The following is a 24,287-nucleotide window of genomic DNA, read 5'->3' on the forward strand; positions in this document are numbered from 1 at the left end:
TTTTATTTTGGAATAAACAGAATTTTTGGAGTAAGGCTTTATACTAGTTATAATCAGGAATTAAAATGCGTTCCTTCGTTCCTTGCATTGGATCCTATCCTGTAGTTTCTTTGCCCTTGTTTTGTGATATTAGTGGTCATTGTTCACAATGATCGACTGCACACAATTATCCGAAATTACTGAACGGAATACACTGGCAAACATTTAACGCAGAGAGAAGTATATTTGCTGTAGAAAACAGCTGATTTCGTACATCACAGATCGGCGCAAATTGCAATTATTAGGTTTTTTCCTCTAATTTTCATGATTTGTCTCAGTTGTTTTAACTCCACAATGTTTGGTAAACAGACATTTAGTTTTCTCCTTCCAGTTTTATTTCTGGACGCTGCTATTTCTTTCTTGTTGTTGTTTTTGTTTGTTTTCACTTTCTGTATACAGCCCCATAAGTTTTAAAATAAGGTTTAAATATCACTTAAGCGGTTTGCAATAAAGGCTTGTGAAGTTCCTCGTGTAATGTTTCGGTGGATCTTTAATCGTCTTTATTGGGTGTGTTTTGAATCTTCCTTTTTTTTTTGTCTCAAGAAACGTGTCCAACATTGTCGCAATTTTTCCTTTTTTTTTTCATAGTGGACATATTTCAGGATAGGAGAACTCTGCGGTTGAATGGAACTCTGAAACACAGACACTTAGTGGAGAAAAACAGCACGAGAAACTGGAACTACTCTTTAGCTGCTGAAGTAGGACTGCTGACCAGGAACATAGTAATTGCGGGCTCAGATGACGCAGATGGGGTATTGGAGAAACAGTCGTTCGGTGGTCATGTGCTGTTTGGTGCGTCTGTAGGCACTGATTCTTCAAGTCGAGTAATCCGTGTGGAAAATGTAGAGTTTCGTTATTGTGGCCAACTAGGCTTCACCGGAAATGGTAAAAAAGGAGGAAGGTATGAAATAAAAAGGCTAACTTAAATAAGTTCCCTTCCTTACTAAAAATTTGGCATCGCGTTTTTATCTTTATATGTATCGAAATATCGTATAGTATGTATCGATTTCATATATCGAAGTCACTCTTTTTGCAAAGAAGAGGAGTCAGGTTGGTTTAGCGGTTATCAACCGCGCCTCCTACCTCTATAACCCGGGTTCAACCCTGATCGCGCGTCGTATGTGGGCTGAGTTTCAGTCGATCTCGATTTGGCTAGCTCTAGGGTTTTCCTCCGCGTACTCCGGTTTTCCTCCCTCGTCAAAATTGACTCTCAGTCAATTACATCCGGCTGCGGGCGAAAACACTCGATAGGGATGACCTGTGTTATCGTTTCCTTTCATTGGATTAAATAAATGAATAAAATGGCTATCATTATTAACATCGTCGTCGCTCGTTCTCTTATTCTCTGTTGTAAAACATGAAGGAGTCTTAACGATTAAGGGAAAATTTACCAAATTCTGAACATATTTCCATCTTTCTTCATTTCTACTTTAAAACCAATAGAAAGCAACTTCTCTTGCTTAAATTTAAGTGAGGTGAGCAGGCGTCGAACCTTTCAAAGTAAGCTGTTTGTGTGTTCAGCTACTTGTCCCATTTGAGAAAACCGAAGGAGCTTTGGCCATCCGTGCAGTCGCGGAAAGTATCGTCGTAATTTTCTTTTATAGTAACACAAGACATTTTCGGTCGGAATTGCCTGTGTTGTTGCTTTTAGTTCTTCACATTAACGACATAAAAAGAGATCATTCTCACGCTTACTTGAGCAATTTCAGCAGTTACCGAAGTACTTAAAATCATTATATTCTATAAATGTAAAAGTTATTCTTGTGTTTATTTGCGCCTAGGTATTCCCTGGCAATTATGGATGCAGGCAATCTAGAATCATCCTCGGTCCGCGGTAATTCGTTTCGCGATGGATTCAACACAGCCCTGGGCGTGTACGGATCAAATGGATTGACAGTGGCCGATAATGTCATCTATCACACAGTGGGCTCGTCTGTGATAATTTCTGGCAAAAAACACAAACTCGTGCACAACCTTGCTGTTTTAAGCGTTTCAGAAGGTATTACATGAAGTGATTGCACATTCTGTTTTCATCAGATCTATTTAATTCTCTAAAGCCTCCGATGAAAGAGTTGCTAAACTTTCAGTTATCTGTAAGCAGTTACAAATTAAAGGTTTGGCAGTCGTGAACCCCTCGTGATAATTGCACGTGCAATGTGCTCTGTCTTAGCGGGAAGACTAGTGAAATGTTGTAACTGAGGGAGAAGCCCTTGGTTGGATTGAAAAGTGATCAATACATAAAATCAGAAGCTTGTGACCTTGAAGCGTTTAACTCTGGTTCAGAAATCGGGTTTTTTGAGTTTAAAATTTTCCTTATTTAGATGCAACGTAGCTCGCGCATTTCCCGCGCGTGCAGGTTCGATCTTATTTTTGTCCATATTTGGGCATAAAATTGGTGTCCTAAAATCCCAGTCGCAAGTTACACGCTTCAAGGTCACGTGCTTCAAATAAAATAGAAACAATAGCGCACCAATGAGAAACAAACAAACATTATTTCTGAGCTTTGGTAGAAGTGTGAAAGAAGCTTCTAGTTTACATTCGCTTACTCTTCTTGTAAAGTTTGAAATAGCTGTCACTTTAAAGGGGCACTCTCACGCTAAATTTGTTGATCAAAACTGGATAAAAATTTAACTTAGTGATGTAGCTCACGTGTACAACTTTCCTGACAAACCACTGCGAAGACATGAAATATCATATTTATGGCACGAAGAGGTATCAGTATACTTAATTTTTGGCGACTTTCTGAAGACATCTTCTCCAAACTTGCAAAAAAACTGGCCAGCTTTTTCAAGTTCAATGCATTTCCATCGTCTTTATCCTTGACCGCAAACAGCAAAGAATATCTTCATTGCTCTTCAATGGTTTATGGCAACAAAATTACAGCTTTATTTTTTGGTCGTCATCGATCCAAAGACGTCCGGCTTTAGTGTTTTGAAGTTTGACTGGAATAACGTGACACTACCCCTTTATTAACTGAGGTATGTTGACGAAAGATAAGGTAAGGTAAAGTCGCAAACGAGCCACTAGGGCTCACACTGGCGGAACTTAATCCGGTTTCAAGTGACTTGGAGCGACAGAGAGTATTGCTACTCTCCCCTGCATAGGATGCTAGTCCATCGCAGGGTTTGCTCCCAGAATGTGTAGCCGGTACCCTTTTGTACACCTGGGTCAAGAGAGACAGCTTGGAGCAAACTTCCTTGTCTAAGGAAGCAGCAGAGTCACTCACTGAGCTGGGCATCGAACCAATGACCCTGTGGTTGGGAGTTCGAAGCCCTGAACACTGCACCACTGTGTCTCCACGAATGGTAACCCTGATTAATGTGCAAATAGTTTCAATGCTTGGCTTTTCCTCTTACTTGAACTAATTGCGAGGTTTTGACATCGAGTCCCTTTCTAACTGTCAGCTTTAATGTTTGATGAAGGTGATTCCCAGGTTTTGTATTGCGCAACCCTACTGCGCATCATTTCTTACGTAATTGGCGCGCTCATTAGCTGGCGCACATTGATAAAATGGCGGATTTTCATTGCGACCAAGCTTAATCATTCAAGGAGTGGCTATTTTCTCCTTAACGAGTACGGTAACCCCAATTTTTTATTTCATATTTTTTTGCTGAGAACGCTGTCTTCATGGAGTAGTAAAAAAACTTCATCAAAAATTTATGGCCAGATTTTGGCAATTTCATAAAATTGTAGGGAAGGAGTCATTACGAGTCGAACAGCCCACGCTCAGGTTAAATCTATTGTGGAGTGTTAAGTACTCACAAAGGTGTTCAAATACAGTTTTCAGTTACGTACGTGAATTAACCATAGAATTACAACTGTCTCTGCATCATATAATGGATTACATTTATAAAATCGAGCTAAATTTGTCCAATATTGGGGATGTGTGGCAATTGTCAAGTGGCTTAAATAGCCGTATCGGCAGCGTCGTACCATGAAAACGAGCACAGTGAACCCCTTTTATATCTCCTTGACATGTTACAACATTGTGCGATGTGCGATATTTCATCGGAAATCTGACAAGTTCTATTTCTAGAGAATCAATCACCTTAATACATCTTACACCTTAAATGCGTCCTGTTAGGGGATGTTATTTTTTTCCTGTTTTTCCTTTGTAAAGAAAACTGATATACATCAAGGCTTTCAGCATTGGATGTGAATTTAAAGTCGATATTTTTTCTTTGTTTTGTTTTTGCAGCAACTTACAAAGGGAGGCAAGAAGACAATAATAAGCTTTGGCACGCTTCCTTTGACGTTACAGGATCGCCAAAGATTGTCTTTGAAAACAACGCTGCTTCTGGAAGCGAGAGGGTTGGGTTCAAAATTAGAGGTAAAAGCTGTTATCAGGAGGATCCGGATGAGAGCTGGGACGGCAATGTTGGTCACACCACCCTTCACGGCATCCATATTGGTTATGGCGATGGACTTCCAGGATGTCTCAAGATAGAAAATTTTTTGCTTTGGAAAAACTGGGATTATGGCGTCTTTGCTTTTCCTTCTTCTCGTGTGATTGTCAAAAACACTATTGTGGTTGATAATACTATAGGTAATTTTATTATTAAATATTATTATCATTATTATTATTATTATTATTATTATTATTATTATTATTATTATTATTATTTACTGTGTTTGTTGCTGCACTAACCTTTCTTAGAACAAGTTTAAATATTAGGGTATTAAGGTACAAAATATTCTTCAAGCTATACATTTGCTAAGATTTTCGCACGGACAAACGTCTACATCAGGATTTTTCCCTTTCACAACGTAAACAGCGCTTCAACTTCAGGGTTGAAACTTACCTCTCAGTCTACGACAAACAAAATGAGGGGAAGGGCATTTTTTTAAATTCTTGACGTGTTAGCCTATGAAGATGAGATACACGAAGTTGGAACACGATTTCCAAAAGATGAGTATGACTCGCTAGGGAGTGCGCTCGTTATGAATATCTTTGTTATGCTATTTTCCTCGAGTCTCTTTTTGCAACAGTAAAAACTACACCAGGGCATTTTCTTTTACAGTTTCACCTCATTCCATGATACCAAATCAGGTAAATGATGATTTTCAAAACAGTTTTGTTTTTCGTTCTGTTTTAGGGGTCCACATAAATATCTGGGGCCCCCCTGCCCTTTCACACCAAACTGCTGACAAGTTTGTTCATATTGATCAAGTTCTGTTCGTCGGTACCAGTCCTAGTTTTGACTGTTCTGACTTGACTGCGCCTCGAAACTCTTACATTACGTTAAACATGAGAGCGCCCCGTTGCTGGGGTGATGGAAACACCGGGCTTTTGCTCTCAACTTTTACTTCAGCACCCGGTTTAGCTCCTTTGTTTGCGTGGCATAACCTTGATATCAATCCTGCAATACGAGGAGTGGTCAGACTTAGCCATGTTGAATTTGCGCATTTTGGAACAAAATGTGGTCGCAGTAGTGTCGCCATTACAAGTAATCCCAGTTCGCCAGATGTTTTTCATCCAGTTTACACAAAGGGCATTTCTCTGTATAACGTCGACAATGATAGATTATTTCACATCCCGCCTTCCAATATCGGGTGGATAAACCCCGGTGATTGTGTTGACATGGATTGCGATGGACACAAACACGTGTTAATCAAAGATGAAGATGGAAGTCTTATTGGAGTTTCCGGTGGAAGTGTTATTGCAAAGGCAGAGTTTGAGTGGAACGGGGATCCCCGTAGGGGACTCGGTAAGGGTCATTAAACTATGAATTAGCTTATGCTCTTTTCCCTACCCCCTCTCGGGAGGTGGCGGAGTAGGGGGTTTAGAATAGTTTCCTACAGGCAATAAACTATAATTTCCAGACCAACTGAGAGTGATTTAAAGTCATAAACCGGAGATCAAGGGAGTACTTTGGTGTATTTTTATGAACTGTAAATTGCATCTGCTGCTCATTTTTTCATTGAAGCTTGGTAGAGTGATCAGTAGGCTCGATTCCAGCCGCTGTTCAGAAAACGAGCCCGCGCTCCTCCCCCGAACTCACTTTTCGGGGAGGAACGTAGACCGGACGCAAGAGAGTGACGGGAATCGAGCCTAAGTGGTCAGTTTTACGAATACAATACTGATAAAGAAACGTGAGACAAGCAATTAGCGAGAACAATTTACCATTTTGCATTGGCTTTCAGATGACGCGTTACAATCTCAACCAATTAGAGGCCAGAGTGGGTTTTTACTCGTTTAGCTTTCTTCAAGGAATCAAAGCTATTGTTTATATGTTATCGTTTGAGTTTGAGTGGAACTTGTATTTGTATAAACTTGTATTTGGATTGAATAGTCTTTGTTTTCGTGACTTTTTTGAGTTCGCTTCAAAACGTACCAGGTCTAATCATAACTACAAACTACAAGTTAAATCGGCGAACTGTAATTGTTATAAATATTCATTCTTCGTTAAAATTATTCGCGAATGGAATGACCTGCCTGCCAATGTTGTTGAGGTAGGAAATTTGAGACGTTTTAAAATAGCTCTTAAATCATACATGTGTATTTCTTAGGTTCCACTTATAAACATATATTTTTGATTTTTATTTTGGAAGTTTATTTACATAGGTTTAACCTCTTAAACTTCCTTTTTAGGGTATTACTTGTATTTATTTGTTTATGATACCTTAAATAAAGTATATGTATGTATGTATGTATGTATCGTGTAAACTGATGATGGCGATTTCTCGAAACAATTGCTTTAAGATAAGGCCAACAAGCTTGTCAACATTATTTTGCACTATTGCAGGTGGTTACCGCATTCCCAAACAAATGTTCCCTACGGGAGTGGGGAACGCATCTGTTGTCGCTCCGCATCATGGAATTGTGCGCGGAACGCGCACGCAGAACTTCTGTTCATGGAATGCTGCATGGAATGCTTACAAGTGCTCTACTCTGGGTAGGTCTCTCAACCTATTAACAGAAGTATTTTTAGTTCGAATAGGCGAATCTTTCTTTACATTTGTTTGTTTTTGTAGCACAAGGCTGTCGTTTTCAAATCAGTCAGCCGAGAATAAAGTAATGAATATTGAAAGTGCATTGCATAATCTATTAGAATAGGCTAGTTTCGAATTGTGCAGCAACAAAAGAACAGAGTCGAGATTCAAGGGCATAATCATCATTTTGTTATCTTGCAAATAAATGCAAACTATTCCCATGAACGTCGACTCAGTTCTTTTGTTGCTGCATCATTCGAAACTAGCCTATTTGAACCCGATATACCACATGTAATCTCTGAGCAATGATGCTTTGAAAATTCGATATTTTTTAAAGGATGTATGGAATCAATAGCACCTTTACCACCCAAGAATTTATCAGTTTTTAATGCCTAATAACTGGCTCATTATCAAAGCTAAAAGGTTTATAATTTGATATATGAATAATTTTAACAAGTTAGAGCGGTTTTCAATTGAGTGTCGAAAGTAATTAGTGAATTGCTTTGGTTTTGCATTACTTCACTCAGTGATTGGTTCAAAGTTCTCGCGCCACTTTTTCACCCAATCGGAATTGAAACCAAAACCAATCGTGGCTCGCGTGTGCACATTTTCCCGCGCTTTGTGTAGGCTACGTGTAATTACTTCGAGTTTTGATTGGTTTCCTTGATTGTCTCCGTCCTTTTTGATTGGCCAAAGTAAAGTAATTACTTTGGTTTTGGTTTAACGACACTCGATTGAAACTCGCTCTATTTTACCTTAGCATTATGCCTTAGTGAGTAAGCTCGTTTGTTAACTTATTGACTCCTGGAAGTGAGACTTAACAGATTTTACTCTGTCTTACGCCAACATATGTTAGTCTGTGTAACGCCAGAACATTTTACTCGTCATCTGGAGGGCGTCCTGGGGCGCCTTAGGAGTGAGGAAGACCTTAGACAGCAATGACCAGAACCGGGTTGCTGACCAGCGGTTTTCGTTAAAACAATGGTTTGCTGGGGGTGCTCAGTCTCGCGGGCTCAGAAAACCTGGTTGTGGTCATTGTTATTTAAGGTTTTTCTAGGAGTGAATGGGTCAACCAGTCAAAAACCATGTCCCGCCATTGATCAGTCCATTAATGAAAAAAAATGTAAACAATGAGGTCAGCAAAAATTCCCTTATAACGGCCTATAGATTTTTTTGGCAGGGCTTTGAAACGTTTGTTTTCACCATATTGCGCCAAATAATAAGAAAGGTAACGATGATGTGGCCAATTGTAATTAATGCACCAATTAGAGCGCTGATGCCGTTCGAAAAAAATGAGTTTATTGGTTACCATGGTTTCGCACATAACAAAATAAAGTTTGTAAGATACCTTGCTATTAGCAAAATGGGCGACAACGGCTATGTTTCTTTTGTTCTGGAAGATAAAATCACTGGATTTTAGTGTAAATAAAGCGTTTTGTCTTCCCTTCGTAGATTACCATATGTTCGTTATCGAGAGTTTAGACGCTGACACAGAGCTGCGGAGGCTGTCTCCAGTAGCGGTTTCAGCCAATGGCTACACTGATCTGTTGAACGGACCAAGTGATCATGGCTGCTGTTTTGGGTACCATTGTATGGAGCGGATTTCAACATTCTTCTCCGTGGTGGCCGTGGAAAACAACTATACTTTATACTTTACTGGTTAGCAAATACTTCCCATTTATTTAGCATTGTTGACGTTTCGTCCGTTATCTTAGCCATGTCTTAAGCGACTGGAATTCCCTAATTCAGGACGAAAACGGATGTGAATAGGCACTGAATCTTACCGGCGCTCTGACACCCTGGCAACCAATTTAAGTTGTCCCGCCTTTGTAAATGAACCAACTTCTTGCCTCATTCCAAGTGTCCTACTGACGCTTTTTTATGATATTTGTTTTTACTTTATTTTATTTGCATAACGGTCCACAAGGTTTATGATTTATTTCTCACCATGTTATCGTGGCATGACAGAGAAACCAAGATGACATGAATCAGATACACCAAAAACGTAACCCGAAGCCTAGAACTCCAATATCATTCATTGCGCTCATCATTCTCTCAGAATGTATAATGATAATAATTCAATTTATATATTCATTTATATTCATTTAGCTCAGTAATGCTGTCAGTAGCTCGTATTTTTAGTAGTACTCGTATCGTTTTTTTGCAGGCACAAACCCCCAAAACCTTCGCTTGACGTTATTAAACGCAGACACATCTCAAGCTGTTCGTGTGGCTATCTGGTATAACACTCGGCGTTTAGATGTCTATCGTGCGGGCATTTACGTTTATCCAACCAATGCTAGGCTCGACTTGAAACATTTTGCCTACAAACAGAAAGATGCCAGTCTCCCGGATAATCAATTTGAGCCCCCGCTCAGCAGTATCAGCGGAGCTAATTATTATGACCGGGATAGCCAACTACTTTATGTCGTTGTAAAAGGAAGTGTAGCTGTGGACATCAAGACTGCTCCAGTTATCCAGGTCAAGATAGGTAAGAGAGTTAGACGAATGACTGCAGCAAAATTCATGCTATAGAATTCACCCACAAATATTAGTCACTGCAACCAAATACTGAGAATTTGATGTTATATCAAAGCCGTAAGCACAACAAATATTATTGACTAAAACCAAATACTGAAGTTGCGAATGTTTCGCCCTTTTGATAGATCTTTTTTATTGATCATGATTTGCGCCTGCCACATATATATGGGCTTTCATAGTTACAGTTTGACTTTCTTATTACATATAATTTGATAAGTGTGACTGTTCGTAATCAATAGAATTCTTATCTTCTCTTTTAGGAGCCAGACCTGTCCATTTTAATGACTTCTTCGAGAATAATCTCATTCAAAATCTGGTGGCAATACTAAACATCGACGAGTCCCGCATTCGAGTGGTTGAGATCGTAAATGCTCGCGGAAAATCCCGAAGACGGCGAGATTCCGATGATAAGCCGATGACTATTACGATCGAAATCGGTGACGCACCCAGTCCTCACATTCCCTACACACCAGAGGAAAAATATAACCCTGGAAATTTAAGGTTAGATAAGTGCCATTTTGAAAGTATTATGGAATGGAGCTGATATAGAGAGGTGTTCAATTGAGTATGGAATTAGTTCTTTATATTTGTCGAAGGGGCTGAGCGATTGAACCTATTGAGTAAACCTGATTTGCGTTTTCCTGCCCATAACCAACGTCGGATGCAAATGTTTGCTTTGCATTATGATTGGCTCATTTCAGTTTTCAGTGTCTGCGTGTGCTGTGATTGGTCGAAGTATTTTGGTTTATGGTGCGCAATAGCTAACGCGCGATATACTGTTACGTTTTGTAATTCTGGTATAATGAACGACGGCTTTTGGAAACCACTCTATCATGTCGCAAATTTATTGGTAAGCTTACGTGATACAATTTACTTTCACGGAAAGTGAGTTTCTATTTCTCATCGGCCTTTTTATGGTCGCATATGTTCCATGCTGAGGAGTTCGCCGGTGTGGTTATCAACTCAGGGTGTGGGCTTTGCGCATGCGTGATTGGCCACTAGTGCATGTGATAGAATGTTTGCGGTTTGCGGAATACTTTGGCAAAATCTTAAGAAAACAACAACAACAAATCACAAGCCGCCCTCGACTTGTTGGCACGAAATATAGAAGACAAGAACACTAAACTAAAGTTCTTGATGATTCTGATGATACACGTTTTAAATGTTTTACAGTTCTACGACGTCTTCCCCAGTTACCATGGCAACGACAGCCTTGCCAACCCCGTCCCCTGACAAACAATACATTGATTTAAGTTCCTTGGCCACCCGAACTGTCCAGGCAGCGCAGACAGGACAAATGTCATCATCTCTTAATTTGGACATTTCGTCAGTTGAGGTCACCGATCCTGAACCTCCACGGAAGCTTCCTAAGGGTTGGAAAAGGGCGACACCCGAAACTGGTAACTTTGCAATACTGTTTTCGAGTAGCTATTTAACCTAATTAAAAACTGAAATGTTACCATTTCTTTAGTCTGGCTTTTAAGTCAATTCTATCTATTGTAAGCGAACAAGAATGTAGAGGGCAACTCTTAAAAGCAAACAGTCATTGCTGGTCTCGATCGAATTTCCCATATTTCTCCCTCAACAGACTTTCGGTAAAGGGAATATAGCTCTAAAGCGGACAGTGGTTATATTTTTTAACAAACTTCCGGCAGAAATGCCATTTTCAACTCAAATAACAGGGCCGTAGCCAGAAAAAAATTATGACAGAGGCAATGTCCATGGTTAAATCCTCTTCGAAGTATTAGTGGTGTTTATGATGACTACATTTTAAAGACGACACTGGAATCACGCTTTATATTTGAAAATCACGAAAAAGTGACTGAGGCAAGTGCTTACTGGCTACGGCCCTGAATAAGACCTTTGGTATCTATGGATTATGGACACAATATATTATCTACGATTGATCGACACCTCATTCGACTTTGATCAGCTAATGCACAGCACCAAGTGTGTCTGACGTCATAGGTTTATATCATGGTACTGGATATCATCAAACTGCAATCCATAGGCAATTTAAGTTCAAGCCATTTGCGAGCGATAGATGGGTCTTTCCCTATTTTGTATGCTTTTAGGCCATAATATTCGTATTGCTTAGTGTCTTTGTTCCGATAGGGACGATTCTCTCAGAAATGTGAGCATAACCACTGCCCAAGAATGTGTAGAGTTTCGCTTCGGTTGCCATTCATCAATCTAACTGCGTTGTATGAGCTCCTTGGTATCTATGGGAGGTGGAGATCGAGAGCAGGTTTCTACAGTGTCCGCTTCAGAGAAAGTTCACTGCTCTGGGCTCTTTAAAGGCCTGGTTTTCTTGTCTAACTGAGGTTGCTCGCCTATGGGAATGTATAAATGCAAACTGTGTACATTTTCAGTCTGAACCGGTTTCAACGTATAGGCTTTTCTGCTTTTTGTTGAGCCAAGAAAAATTCCCTTATTAATTGGGGAAGTCAAGAGATATACTCTCCCTGTGCTATAAATGAACCGCATAGAGGCTATCCAAAGTGAACTGCTGGTTTGTTTTTCAGCTGGCCCTAAAAATGGCACAGTGAGATTTGATCAGGAAGAAGCCATGAAAGAAGGCAACAAGTCCAATCCAATTCATGATTACTTAATTCCCGAAAGACTGACTCTAATACAGGAGCCATTTGGTGCCAATGAAACTGTGCCCTTTCTTATGCAGCCCAAGCTTGTCATGGTGGATAAACTAAATCGAACAGTCAAATCGCTTGGTCATGGTGAACAGGGAAGATGGTATGATGCATGTCTTGCTAATGTATTGACATTTCAATTCCATTTTTTCAGGAGAATATATACAGGAGCCTGCCACCAGGCCAATCTCAAGAGGACTTTTAAAGTAAATTCTGATCCCTTTCTCAATCCCAAGGATGAAAATTTGCACTAAAGTGGATCAAACGAGTTTCAACAATACACTATTTAGAAAGGATTGACTCTACGACTGTGTTGCCATGTAACACACCAATTATTGATTAACAAAATCCTCTCAATACATTGTTACGTAATAGTGACCATAGCAACGGGAGAGTTATCTATTTTGTCTGAAAATGCTTATATCTTAAAACAGACTCGATAACCGTTAGTTTCATTACTGGAAAGTGATCAACACAGTTAAGTGAAAACTCTTGGCAAAAATTGTCTTTTAGGGGTGTTACATGAGACAGGTATGAACTTGTACGGGTATCAAACTTTTCCAGCCGTTTACATGAAACCGGGATGAAATGCTTAGTGCATGCTTGGTTTGGGACGAAATGATATCTGTTACCAAATAAATGTATCGCTGACCCAAAAGCATACAGGCTGGACCCGGTCTGAGATTTGTTGTTATTGACATGCATGAGACTGGTACGAAAGTCTCTCGTGTCGGTCCAGCAACCGAGACGATGTCAGACCGGTCTGAATTCATAGTCAGGCCCTTCTCATGTAAACGCAGAAAAAGAAATTCTTTCTGATCTCATGTAAATAACCCCTAAGTCATAGTTGGTTATATTGCGTCTTCTTGCATACTTGTAAAGTTAACCCAACGTTTTATGCCAATGACCTAATGCAGTAAACAGCAGCAACCAAATCAAACGGTTCATGCTTGAGCATGTGCATGAATTATGCTTTACAAGAGAGTTCGAGAGATGAAATTTTCTAACTCGAGGAGCACCCGAGTAATCACCAAGTCTCCCAAGTGCTTCAGAACTCGAAGTACACTCAACTAAGAGCATGAAGCAATAGACCTTTTTTCAGTTACAGTAGCCATTTTGATTTCTATTGTTTCAAATAGCTATTATGGGATTCCCAGGGGGCAAATACGTATCAATTTTTCCCCTGAGCATCCCATAATGTCTCTCGATACAATAGAAATCAAAATGGCCGCCGTATCTGCAAAAAGGTCTGTTGTAGCATAGCATTAACAGGGCATTTTCTGCCACTGGCAAGGAATTAAAAGGGGAAAGGTGAGTTTTATTGCGGCATTAGCATCCACATTTAGAATGTGAAGCTCAAATTGCCTTTGAGATATTCTTCTCGAAAAGGCAATTCGAATTTTGAAATTATTTGTGGAAATTTAATTTGTCGATCCCTTCGGGTAAAGCAATAATCTTGCAGTGGAATTGTTTTTTAGGTTCGTAAATGCATTTATCAAGCATGGCACAGGAGACCCAGAGGCTCTACTGGGAGGGAATATTACAATACCTTTCATCGATGGATGGGCAAACTTTACCAATTTAAACATCAGCCATAATGATACAGACTATATACTGGGATTCAAAATAAGCTTTCCCTTGGAAGCGAACTTCACAGCGTTTTCAGAACCGTTCGAAGTCAAGGAAAGAATACTTTATTTCACACTGGTTACTCAACCAAACGATGCAAATGAAACAGTTCCTTTTAGTAAGCAGCCAGTTGTTGAAGTCCGTGACGCGGCTAACAGCGAACTGGTGACGAACACTGGCTGGAAAGGAAGAAAGTGGATTTGTAACGCGTCATTGTTAAATCCTCAAAGTTATAAAGGTAACAGTTAGATTCAAACAAGAGAAAATGAGGGGACATAGAGGGAGGCTCAAGGCGTTGGACGGGATATGTTATGTCCACGAAAGTTATTTTTAGACGAGCGGAAGTCTTTTTTCTAGCGGAAGTCTGTCTTCTGAGACGTCCGCATGCAGTCTTGCCTCGCTCTCAGGTTCTTAGTGAAAAGAGAAAATGATGGCGCACGTGGAAGGCTGATGAATATATATTTTCTTTCAAACATCGGACCGAGGTTGGCCTGCATGCGGACGTCTCGGAAGACTTCCGCTCGTCTAAAAATAACTTTCGTGGACATGACATATCCCAAGGGCTGGACCGGGAGCCTCCTTCTCTGTCCCCTGATTTTCTCTTGATTCAAAGTAGAAATCGAGAATTTCGTATATATTTCAAGGCCCTTGGGTTATTATTATTATTATTATTATTATTATTATTATTATTATTATTATTATTATCATTATTATTATTAATTAATTTTTTTATTTGTTTATTATTATTAGATAGTTGACGAGACGCTGCGCAATCCCCTCTTGGTTATAATAATCGCATATCCAACAATAATTGAGTGAGATAATTATTTTTATGAAATTCTTACTATAATATTACAATATATATTCCTGTTTCACGTGTCATCGTAGAGGTCTCTGAGAAAGAAAACTGCTTCCTTCCCTCACAAGATAATTCCTTCGATCTCAGCAGTGTTCACCTTTCCACAGTTTCAATTTCTTTCCCATTTGAAAGTCTTATCCTCGAGCAATGTAATGTCATGATCTTCTTTTCTTTATTTAAACTTCCTTGCCTTTTTAGTTGCTCCAGGTGTAGCATTTTCAAGGAAAACGAAAATGGATGTTGTGTTCGCGCAATTTTACCCCATGGACATAGCAATCTTTAACGTGCTTGAATTGTGTTGGTTGCAATGCAAGCACAGTAGAGTTACTATGTTTGTATATTGAAGGCAATCAAACGCTAGAATATTCCATTGATTACTTCTCCATTAACAGGAAAATAGTTAGTTTGTTTAAAAACGAGCTACCTGTCGAAGACGCAATTTTCCCTTTCGTAAACAAGCGATGCCATTTGGACGAGATTTTCACCGCTTAGTTTGTCGTTTGCAAATGGGGAAAAAAAACTTAATCTAGGACTAGATTAGCAGCGTATCGCAGTTAGAATTTTTTTTAAAAAAAAATTTGAAAAAAATTAGAAAAAGTTGATCGAACGATGTCGAACTCGGCTTAAAAGCCAATTCACTTAACCTCTACACTACCGAAACAATGGATAGGCATTGGCAATTTTAAAGTATTTAAATGAAGCTAGTCCTAACAATTTGCTGAAAGCTAACCTAATAAAAAAGGTTGGTTACTAAGAACGGCATCGACCGTCAAAAGTGGGATCGCTTGTTTACGAAAGGGAAATTGGCGTCGAAGACAGGCATTTGAATGTGAACCATTTCGCATGACCACATGACCTGCTGTTAGCCAAATTATCTGTCTATGGTCTTAATAGCAGTAGCTGCTTATTGTTGGAGAATTATCTCACAGATCGTTTTCAAAGAGTTAAGCTTGGGGATCAATTCTCCAATTGGTGTTCTCTTACTAGAGGAATACCACAAGGATCAGTATTGGGTCCCTTATTGTTTAACATCTATATGGAGCAAGGATGGCACAGTCGGTTAGTGCGCGACCTTGGTGCAAGAGGTCCTGACTTCAATTCCCGGATCTCGCATCCTTGTTTCGACTTCTCTCCTTTCCGTGTAGCTACGTAGCTTTAAATACCCGTAAGACGGAGCACTGATGGAGAGGGGGGAGTAAAATGAGGTTTGTCAGTTGAATTACTGTTACGAGTTATCGACGTTAAATATGGTTACTTTTCTTTACTTTATTAATGACCTATTTTGCGTTAGTTTGTCATCCAAAGTCAGTGCATATGCTGATGATACCCAGATATTCTGCATTGGTAATGATTCCTCATTGATCCATCGGCATATGCAAAGCGATCTTCTCATTGCTTGTGAGTGGTTTAAAAGCAATGGTTTATCGGTCAACCCTGACAAATTCCTCACCATGTGGTTGGGTAACACCATGGATATGCCTACCTACGATCTTGGTAGTAGTGTCATTAGTTAAGTTCACAGCATGAAATTGCTGGGTGTTACAATTGATAAAGATCTCAATTTCACTGATCATGTGGCGGACATAGTACGTAGAGTTAGCAATCAGATACAGGTTATGTTGTTGTTGTTTGTTGTTCGCCATATCATTTTGATTTTTGTTACCTCGTTTTACGGAAAGTATGGCATAGAGCGACTTTCATACGACCTTGAAAACTAAACGTAAACAAAAATGCAAAGCATTTAATTGGCTTATCGAACAAAAACAAACGAGCGCGAATTTTCATTGGCTTAGCGAACACGGATGCAAACAACGTCATCTCTCCATGGACCTTTCTGGAAAGTTTCGCTTTGACGTCATTTGAAATGCAGTAGTATGATTGGGCAATCGAACTGTTTACCGCCCATATTAGGAGTTTCCTTGGAGGGAATAAGGAGAAGCTTTGTTTTAATCGTGCCAAACATTGGTCCGTTAAACAAATTGCGAACACTTTTTCAAGGTCATACGAAAGTCGCTCTATCTAGGCGAAAATGTTTTACTTCAAGGAACAAACGTGGATTTTTTTTTAGCGAAGATCATATGGGTGATGTTCACGTTTAACACGGTGTTTCATTTTCTCTTTCAGGAAATCTAGGCGGATCAACCAGTGTAGAATTTTTTGCTGGAGTTGCAAAATTCAGTGATCTCTCAATTCATCACGAGGGTAAAAACTACATTCTGAACATTGAAGCGTTTACAGTTCGACCTTCTAGGTACCAGTTCTCCAAAAACTCTGAACCGTTTGAAGTAAAAGAGAGGGTCCTGGCTCTCGTTATCACTCAACAACCAGGTAAGTCAATAGTCAATACAGAAATTCAGAATTATCACACATTAAACGGCCCTTTATTCTACAATTACTCTGTTAACTCCATGCAGCCTTACGTTTTGACACCTTTTTCTCAAGGACAAAAATTTGCTTATCATAAGATACCACTTATATTACCCCTTCCGACACTTCTGGCTCTGGTGTGGGGAATTTCCTAGTTGGCCCAACTTCCAGTGACACTGAAGACTCACAATTTGAACAACACAAAATAACCACGTTTATTGTCCCGAACTCGCTCAAGAAAAAAAACAACAATACGTTGATTTTACGTGTTCCGGAAACGATTTTTATCACATGATTCAATGCTCGAGAGATTAAAGTAATTCGATCACTTAACAACAAATCAAAATAAATGTCACAAGTTCAGTTCATTGGCTTGGCGTAGTCACGCTGTCACAGAACGTTCTCTACACTGGAGAGAACGAACCAATGAATGAACCAACCTTCCTTTAAAGGAAGCCTCCAGGTCAACAAAAAAGTAACATTAAATCGTAGGAAATAACCTTAACAGTCCAATCAGTCTAAAAAATATCCCAAAGAAAACGTTTGTATCCGATGTAGATAGGTTTTAAAAATTTCCTGGACGTCGCCATCTTGAATAATTAGGGAGCTTACGAAACGAGGACGACGACGGCTACGAGTACTTCATTTAAAAATACAAGTTCGCGTTATTCATATCACTTCAAAACTATTTCATGTCGTTTCGCGTTAAAAATGTGTAGTAGCTGGTGGGGAATTAAACTGGTATGAGTGGGTTGGAAGCGTAGAGAGAGAACTGAAAATTCATCGTCATGTGCTAACGTCTTCCACAGAACCTTGAATTTGGTGATTTCACGTCGTCATTTAAGAGATGACGGCAAAGAAATGTACCAAAATGTAAAACGCACGTGCAGAAGCCATTGTTTTTGCTCACTAAACCTATTGTTTTGTAGCGTCGTCGTTGCCGTCGGCGTCGTCGTTTCGTAAGCTCCCTATTGTGACGTGTTACGGTTCCCCTATTGTTATTGGACAAAACCTCTTTGTGTCAGAACAATAGGGCAAACCGTAACACGTCACAATTATTCAAGATGGCGGCGCCCACGAAATTTGAAATTGAAAATAAGCGATTTTAAAATTCTGTTTTTCTGATATAAACACTTTTTTAGGAAATAAATTTGGAACAAATTTGTTTGGAAACATTATTTCCATCGGTTTAAACTTATTCTGTAGTAAGGGTGGAGGTTCCCTTGAAGGTGTATTCCACTGAACTATGATACAAAATAAAAGGATTTATTAAAAACTGAACTACGGGTGTCAGATTTCCGATTTCGCCGGACACAGGCTATCAGTTCATATACCTACTCTACCCAATATGGTCGAGGAACGCTTCAGCGATAAAGCGAACTGAAAACATTTTTGCAGCTCTGAGGAAAAGTGGCCGACAAAAGCCGTTTTAAACCGGAATTCACCGAGGCAGATATCGGGAACATCATGGAATTTTTAATAAAACGATTATTCTTATTCTACTCGGACTTGCTGGGTATAAAATGACTTGATTATAACCAATTTAGCGCTTTGTTGGTTATCTATCACTTCATATCCAGCGCGCCCTCGTAGAATAATTCAGGTCCGCTCATCTAAATGCAGGTTTTTCTTCAAAATATGCGATACACATTTCAGAGGGAAGATAGTAAACGTTTATCAACAAACGATGATGTGGTAGTCTCTGACATTTAAGCGACTAGCTACAAATGAGCCACGAAGACGGACTTCAATCCGTGTTGATAGCGAAACGGCTGACACTTCGATTACACCATACCTCGAATTTCTCATGAATTCATGACTTAAAAAGTTTTTGTTATTGTAGATGCTGCATTGGTATTTCGACTGCTCTGCTTTGCTTTCTTGAGGAGATTGAATCACTATTTGTGCGCTGAGTGTTTAAAATTCTGCATGCGACAGTGGTCACCATATTGTCTGCACCTCTCCAAACTTGAAAAGTTCAGACTCAATTTTTCAAGTTTCGATTCAAAAACCTGGCGCATGCGCGTCCGTGGCAGTGCCCCTTAAACAATGGCAGTTGTTCTTTTACTAAAGCTGGTATTTTGCCTTGCATCCCGCAGGAGATTGCAACGACACTGTTTCTTGCGGTTTTCAACCAATCCTTGAAATCCAGGACACTGCTACAAACACTCTGGCGGGTAACCTGGGTTGGCGCGGACGAACTTGGACGGTGAACGTTTCTATGGAACAGGGAGCGAGCAATAATGTCATATTGGGCACATCTAGGTTCCAGATTCCCCGATCAGGGCGAGCCGAGTTTAAAAACATAAGCTTCTATGACGTGGCTGCTGGTTATAGAATGAAGTTTGAAGTTACCGTTTCTCCCCATTCGCAAACCTACTCGGGAATGGATGCCATTTCAAACGTGTTTAATGTAAACCCACGGAAATTTTATCTGGAAGTCGTAACCCAAGCAGGGAATGCAAATCAGTCCGAGGTATTCGGCAAACAACCAGTGGTGGAAGTTCGTGATGTGGGTACTCGAGAAATAGCCACGCCGTTAAAGACTCCTTGGAACATTGCAGTAACCCTGTATTCCAATCCAAAGCCTGGAAAGTCATTCTTAAATGGCACATTCAATGTTTCAGTCCAAAACGAGCGTGCTGCGTTTACAGATCTTCTTATAACCGTGTATGGGCTTGGGTATAAGTTGATGTTTGAATCAAACTACGGGCACAGTGTCGTCTCAGCGCCCTTTGAGGCAAGTCATTTTAACAAACAAATACTATATCATTTTTGCAAAAACTTGTAAATCATTGGATGATGAGGCAGAGTGTGATGAAGACTTTTCTAGATCGAGAAGGGTGTTATTCGAACGAAGCCAAAAGGAAAAGGTGATCACACCACTCGAGATCTGCATACTTCATCATATCACACAAAAGCCGAATCAATCAATTTATAGATGTATTCAGTACACTTCTCAGCCATTTTGGCACACTCTAAGCGCTGTTGTGACGTGACAAGCCCGATACAACGTTGGCTGATGACGTCACAGTGGCTATGTTGGTTTCCTTGACAAATTTTTCTGGAATTTAACTAATTTTTTGTGAAAATTTGACCAGTACCCTCAGGTGTCTTGAGTCTTTCTTCACATCTTTGTCTTTCCCAACAAGCAAGCTTTCTGACAGAGTGAAGTTCTGTCATCCAAGCCTATTCTTTTTACTGATGTTATTATTATTATTATTATTATTATTATTATTATTGTTATTGTTATTATTATTATTATTATTATTATTATTATTATTATTATTATATCTCCTTTAACTTTATGCCGATTTACAACACAATAGCAGAGCCCATTCCTTGGGCCTAGCGCTAAAATGAGGTAGAAGTCTATCCTATTTGATAAAGAGTGTCTTTCTTAGGATGCGATTATTATTTATTATGCGATTATTTATTATTATTATTATTATTATTATTATTATTATTATTATTATTATTATTGGCTAGGCGGCCAATTCAAAATTAAAATTAGTCGATGATTGCCCAATTTTGCGGTCTCATTATTGCGGCCAGCTTAATTTCTTGCATTGCTTGTCTGCTCAATTCACTTGCTGCAAAGTTTCCATAGTGTTTTTATTGGTCAGATTTTATAGTGTTTATGTCCAGCTCGTGGATGAAATCAGACGTTTTTGTTCCGATGGTGGAAATCTTGGTTTTCTATTCATTTTTAGGTCAGCTACGTTAATGATTACTCTCCAGTCTTCACTTCCTTAAGTGACAAACTTGTCGTCAATATTTCGGAATCGACATCGGTTGGTTTCAGCGTCATTAGGATCAAAGCCACAGACAAGGATAAAGGCAGTCAGGGTGACGTTTATTACGCTTTAAGCGGGGGCAATACCGGAAACAGCTTTACTATTAATAAAACATCCGGTGTTATCACCAGTGCTAAGGAACTTGATCGAGAGACAACTGCGATCTACAACCTCGTCGTCAAGGCTTATGACGGAGCCGTCCCCGAGAAAGTCCGGTTTACCGAGGGACACGTTGTTGTGAATATCACAGATGTCAACGACAACGCTCCACAGTTTGCCAAAACAGTTTTTACGGCAAGCATGAAGGAAACGGCTGACATAAATGACGTCATAACGCGCGTGGCTGCCCTGGACCGTGACGCCGGAAGTAATGCAGTGTTAAAGTTTTCCATCACATCCGGGAATGCTGGTGGCTTTTTTGACATAAATCCATCTACTGGAGAAATTCTCGTTAAAAAGTCGCTTGACTTGGAAGGAGCACTGCCACCCTCCCTTAACTACACTATGGGTAATTAAATGTATTTTGTGCTTTTATTTGTAATATCGCTGTCTACCCTTAGTTGTTGGCCCAATCGGACCAAAACCGCAAAAAGATACTTTTTTTACGATTTCAGAACAATAGGCTTTCTCTTGTGAATGGAAAGAAGTTTAACATTAGGCTAAGACAAACTTTATTATCCTTACTGATACCATTTTGTTAGAGATAAGCCTTATCTTCTCCAGTCCTCTCAAGTTGGGAAGAGAGCATCTTTAGTCACAAGAGAGTGACTTGTGTGCTCGAAAAAAAAGGGTCTCACCATAAGATTCGAGCCACCTGTAGATTAAGGCGCTTTCCATTCGATCAAAAATTTCGAAAAAAACTGGGTAAGAAATCGAATCGAATGGAGATATTCCGGAAAAAGAAATTCGGAAATTTGCGCATACCTGGCGAAGAGGTCCTGAACTTCCAGAATTCCGGAACAAGCGGAAAATCCACTGCTATTGATTCATTCCTCCTCTCGCACGATACAATACTCGTTGATTTGCATGGTTTCGAGAGGCCAACCGGAAAATGCTGTTCCAATTGCCACATGAAATTATTGCAGTTTTTACTAAAACTTCCGGTCGAATCGAAAGCACCCTAAATCACTTTGGTTACATCTTATTGTTCTTTCCCCAATCTGAATCATTTCAGGTGTTCACGTAACTGATATGGGTGTGCCCTCGCTGACCAATTCCACTACAGTTTTCATAATCGTTTCACCAGTGAATGAGTTCTCGCCTCAAATCACTCACGCCCCGTCGGATTCCGTTAACGTTAAAGAAAACCAAGACATTGGCGCAGGTTTGGTACTGTTTGACGTGAATGCCACAGATAAAGACTTCGGACCGCAAGGTAATGCTATCTTTATCATTGTTATTATTAATTACTTAAAGGTGTTGAAAGTTGCAGGATTTTTTGCAATATTTGCAGTTTCACAAGGAGAGTGAATACCTTGGATCCTTTAAATCTCCCAATTTTTTTTCCCTTTACTCCCATATATTATGATCTCAATCCTTAGCTGATAATTTTTTTTCTTTCATCACTACAAAGATCCCTTATGATTTTCAAGTTGATATTAAAAAGCGATGATACTGTCCAAGGAAAGTTACAATCTCTGTAATCTTATGCAAGGCGCACGGCCCGTTTCCGGTGTTTTACACAAAGAGAGAATTTCAGTAACGAATGTTACGTTCTGCTGTTCATTTTTCCACAGGCCGAGTGCACTATTCCATCAACTCTGGCAATGATGGAGGGAAGTTCAAAGTGGATCCCTCTTCTGGCGTGGTTTCACTCTTATCACCGTTGGATTACGAGACTGCGGCGCAGCATACTCTAGTCATCCGGGCTTCTGATAGTGATCCTAGCGGACATGCGCTGTTTGCTGATTTTACCCTCAACGTGTCGGTGTATGACGTCAATGATAATTCTCCTACATTTGCTAACCCCATGACTGTTATTGATGTGCCAGAGACACTTTCAGTGGGTAAGGAAAAGCTCTATGATAATTCGAACAATAATAAGCTGGACTTTTTTTTTATTTTCTAATAAATAGGCCCCTTGGTCACCTCCCAGTACCATTCTCAGTGCTTCTCACTGTTCAATGCTGCAATTCTGGGTTCTTTACCCATATTAAAAGCAGCTAAACACGGAGGAGATTCACTCTATCTTCCAAGCAACTGCAATTACATTCAGTTGCCGTGAGAGAGGAGGGTTAAGATTTTTGTTTGCCTTAGATTGCTATCCAATAAAGGAATGCTTTAACCTCTCCTCTTTTGGTCACAGCGGTGTCACCGCGGTCATATGAAATTCTTTATCATGTCCGATTTTAACTTGTTTTTCTTTGTTTGCTTTCTTGTTTATAAAGGGCAAATCGCTACAATAATCCAAGCTAACGACAGCGATGCCCGTGAGAATGGCCGTGTGAGTTATTCCATCGTTTCAGGAGACCCGTATGCATATTTTAAGCTTGATCCAAACACTGGTGAACTCGCAACACAAAAGAGCCTCGACTTGGAGGTAGCTCGAATTTCTAATTGGACTCTCACACTCGTGATCGTGGCAAAGGATCACGGGAATCCCCCATTGTCCAGCAATGCGACGTTTGTTATGAAGATCAACAGCGTCAATGAATTCACGCCTCAGTTCACTCAACCTGGGCCTGTTCTTCAGATAGCAGAAGACGCTGCCGTGGGAAGTTTGCTTTATTGCGTGACAGCGACAGATAATGACTTTGGACCCGACGGATTAGTCGCGTGAGTGGTCATTTTTCGTTTATTTTTTCGTTTTAGAAAGATACTTGTGTTAGGGCCAACTACAAGTTTTTCAATTTTTTGCTGGTGAAACACAGCTAGGGTTTGCCTTTTGCTACTAAGTTCCTAAATTTAATGTTATCAACCCACATTCCTCGTACTGAAGACATAGTATTTCTAAAGAACTAATATTACTTTTTCGTGATAACAGATATCAGATTCTGAATGGTAACGAAGACAAGCGATTCCGCATGAACTCGTCTTCAGGAGAAATATTCGTTCACGCCCCTCTTGACAGGGAAACAAAACCAACGTACAGTCTCAAAATAGAAGCGTCTGACAGCCCGACAAACCCAGCCAATCGGCGATCGTCTGTCACCTTTGTTAACGTGACATTGATGGATGTTAACGACAACAAACCCATCTTTAAAGCAGGGTCCTACTACGGTGCTGTCAAGGAGACCGAGGGCGTGGGGAATGACGTCATTGCGGTCCAAGCTACCGACGCTGACGAAGGTACGATATTTTAATTTCTCAATCGATGATGGTCGTTTTATTCCATAGAGTATAGTGCTCTCATTATAACAGCTTCTGTCTTAGGACTGCGGTAAACAAATCAGTTAATTTCGATCCATTCGTTCCAAATTTAGTGCTGTCGTTTCTTTACAAGAGGCTCACCAAGTATCAGATTTAGTTACAGTA

The 24,287-nt window shown here is 39.9% G+C and overlaps 1 protein-coding gene across 2 annotated transcripts in view; it reads left to right on the forward strand.

Annotated features, from left to right (window-relative positions):
• The window catches only part of LOC138007013 (fibrocystin-L-like), an 86,202-nt gene that overhangs the window by 47,904 nt on the left and 14,011 nt on the right, over positions 1 to 24,287 (forward strand). For both annotated transcript variants that reach the window (XM_068853679.1, XM_068853680.1), the window contains 18 exons: positions 628 to 940; positions 1,821 to 2,038; positions 4,238 to 4,585; positions 5,136 to 5,747; positions 6,786 to 6,935; positions 8,425 to 8,631; positions 9,140 to 9,463; positions 9,774 to 10,014; positions 10,687 to 10,913; positions 12,039 to 12,264; positions 13,640 to 14,028; positions 16,774 to 16,977; positions 19,116 to 19,756; positions 20,730 to 21,321; positions 21,988 to 22,188; positions 22,550 to 22,819; positions 23,201 to 23,588; positions 23,797 to 24,101. In XM_068853679.1, coding sequence (XP_068709780.1) covers positions 628 to 940; positions 1,821 to 2,038; positions 4,238 to 4,585; positions 5,136 to 5,747; positions 6,786 to 6,935; positions 8,425 to 8,631; positions 9,140 to 9,463; positions 9,774 to 10,014; positions 10,687 to 10,913; positions 12,039 to 12,264; positions 13,640 to 14,028; positions 16,774 to 16,977; positions 19,116 to 19,756; positions 20,730 to 21,321; positions 21,988 to 22,188; positions 22,550 to 22,819; positions 23,201 to 23,588; positions 23,797 to 24,101 — 5,856 coding nt within the window. The remainder of the gene's footprint in view (positions 1 to 627; positions 941 to 1,820; positions 2,039 to 4,237; positions 4,586 to 5,135; positions 5,748 to 6,785; positions 6,936 to 8,424; positions 8,632 to 9,139; positions 9,464 to 9,773; positions 10,015 to 10,686; positions 10,914 to 12,038; positions 12,265 to 13,639; positions 14,029 to 16,773; positions 16,978 to 19,115; positions 19,757 to 20,729; positions 21,322 to 21,987; positions 22,189 to 22,549; positions 22,820 to 23,200; positions 23,589 to 23,796; positions 24,102 to 24,287) is intronic.

This window comes from Montipora foliosa, chromosome 6, assembly GCF_036669935.1.
Source record: "Montipora foliosa isolate CH-2021 chromosome 6, ASM3666993v2, whole genome shotgun sequence".
Lineage (NCBI taxonomy): Eukaryota > Metazoa > Cnidaria > Anthozoa > Scleractinia > Acroporidae > Montipora > Montipora foliosa.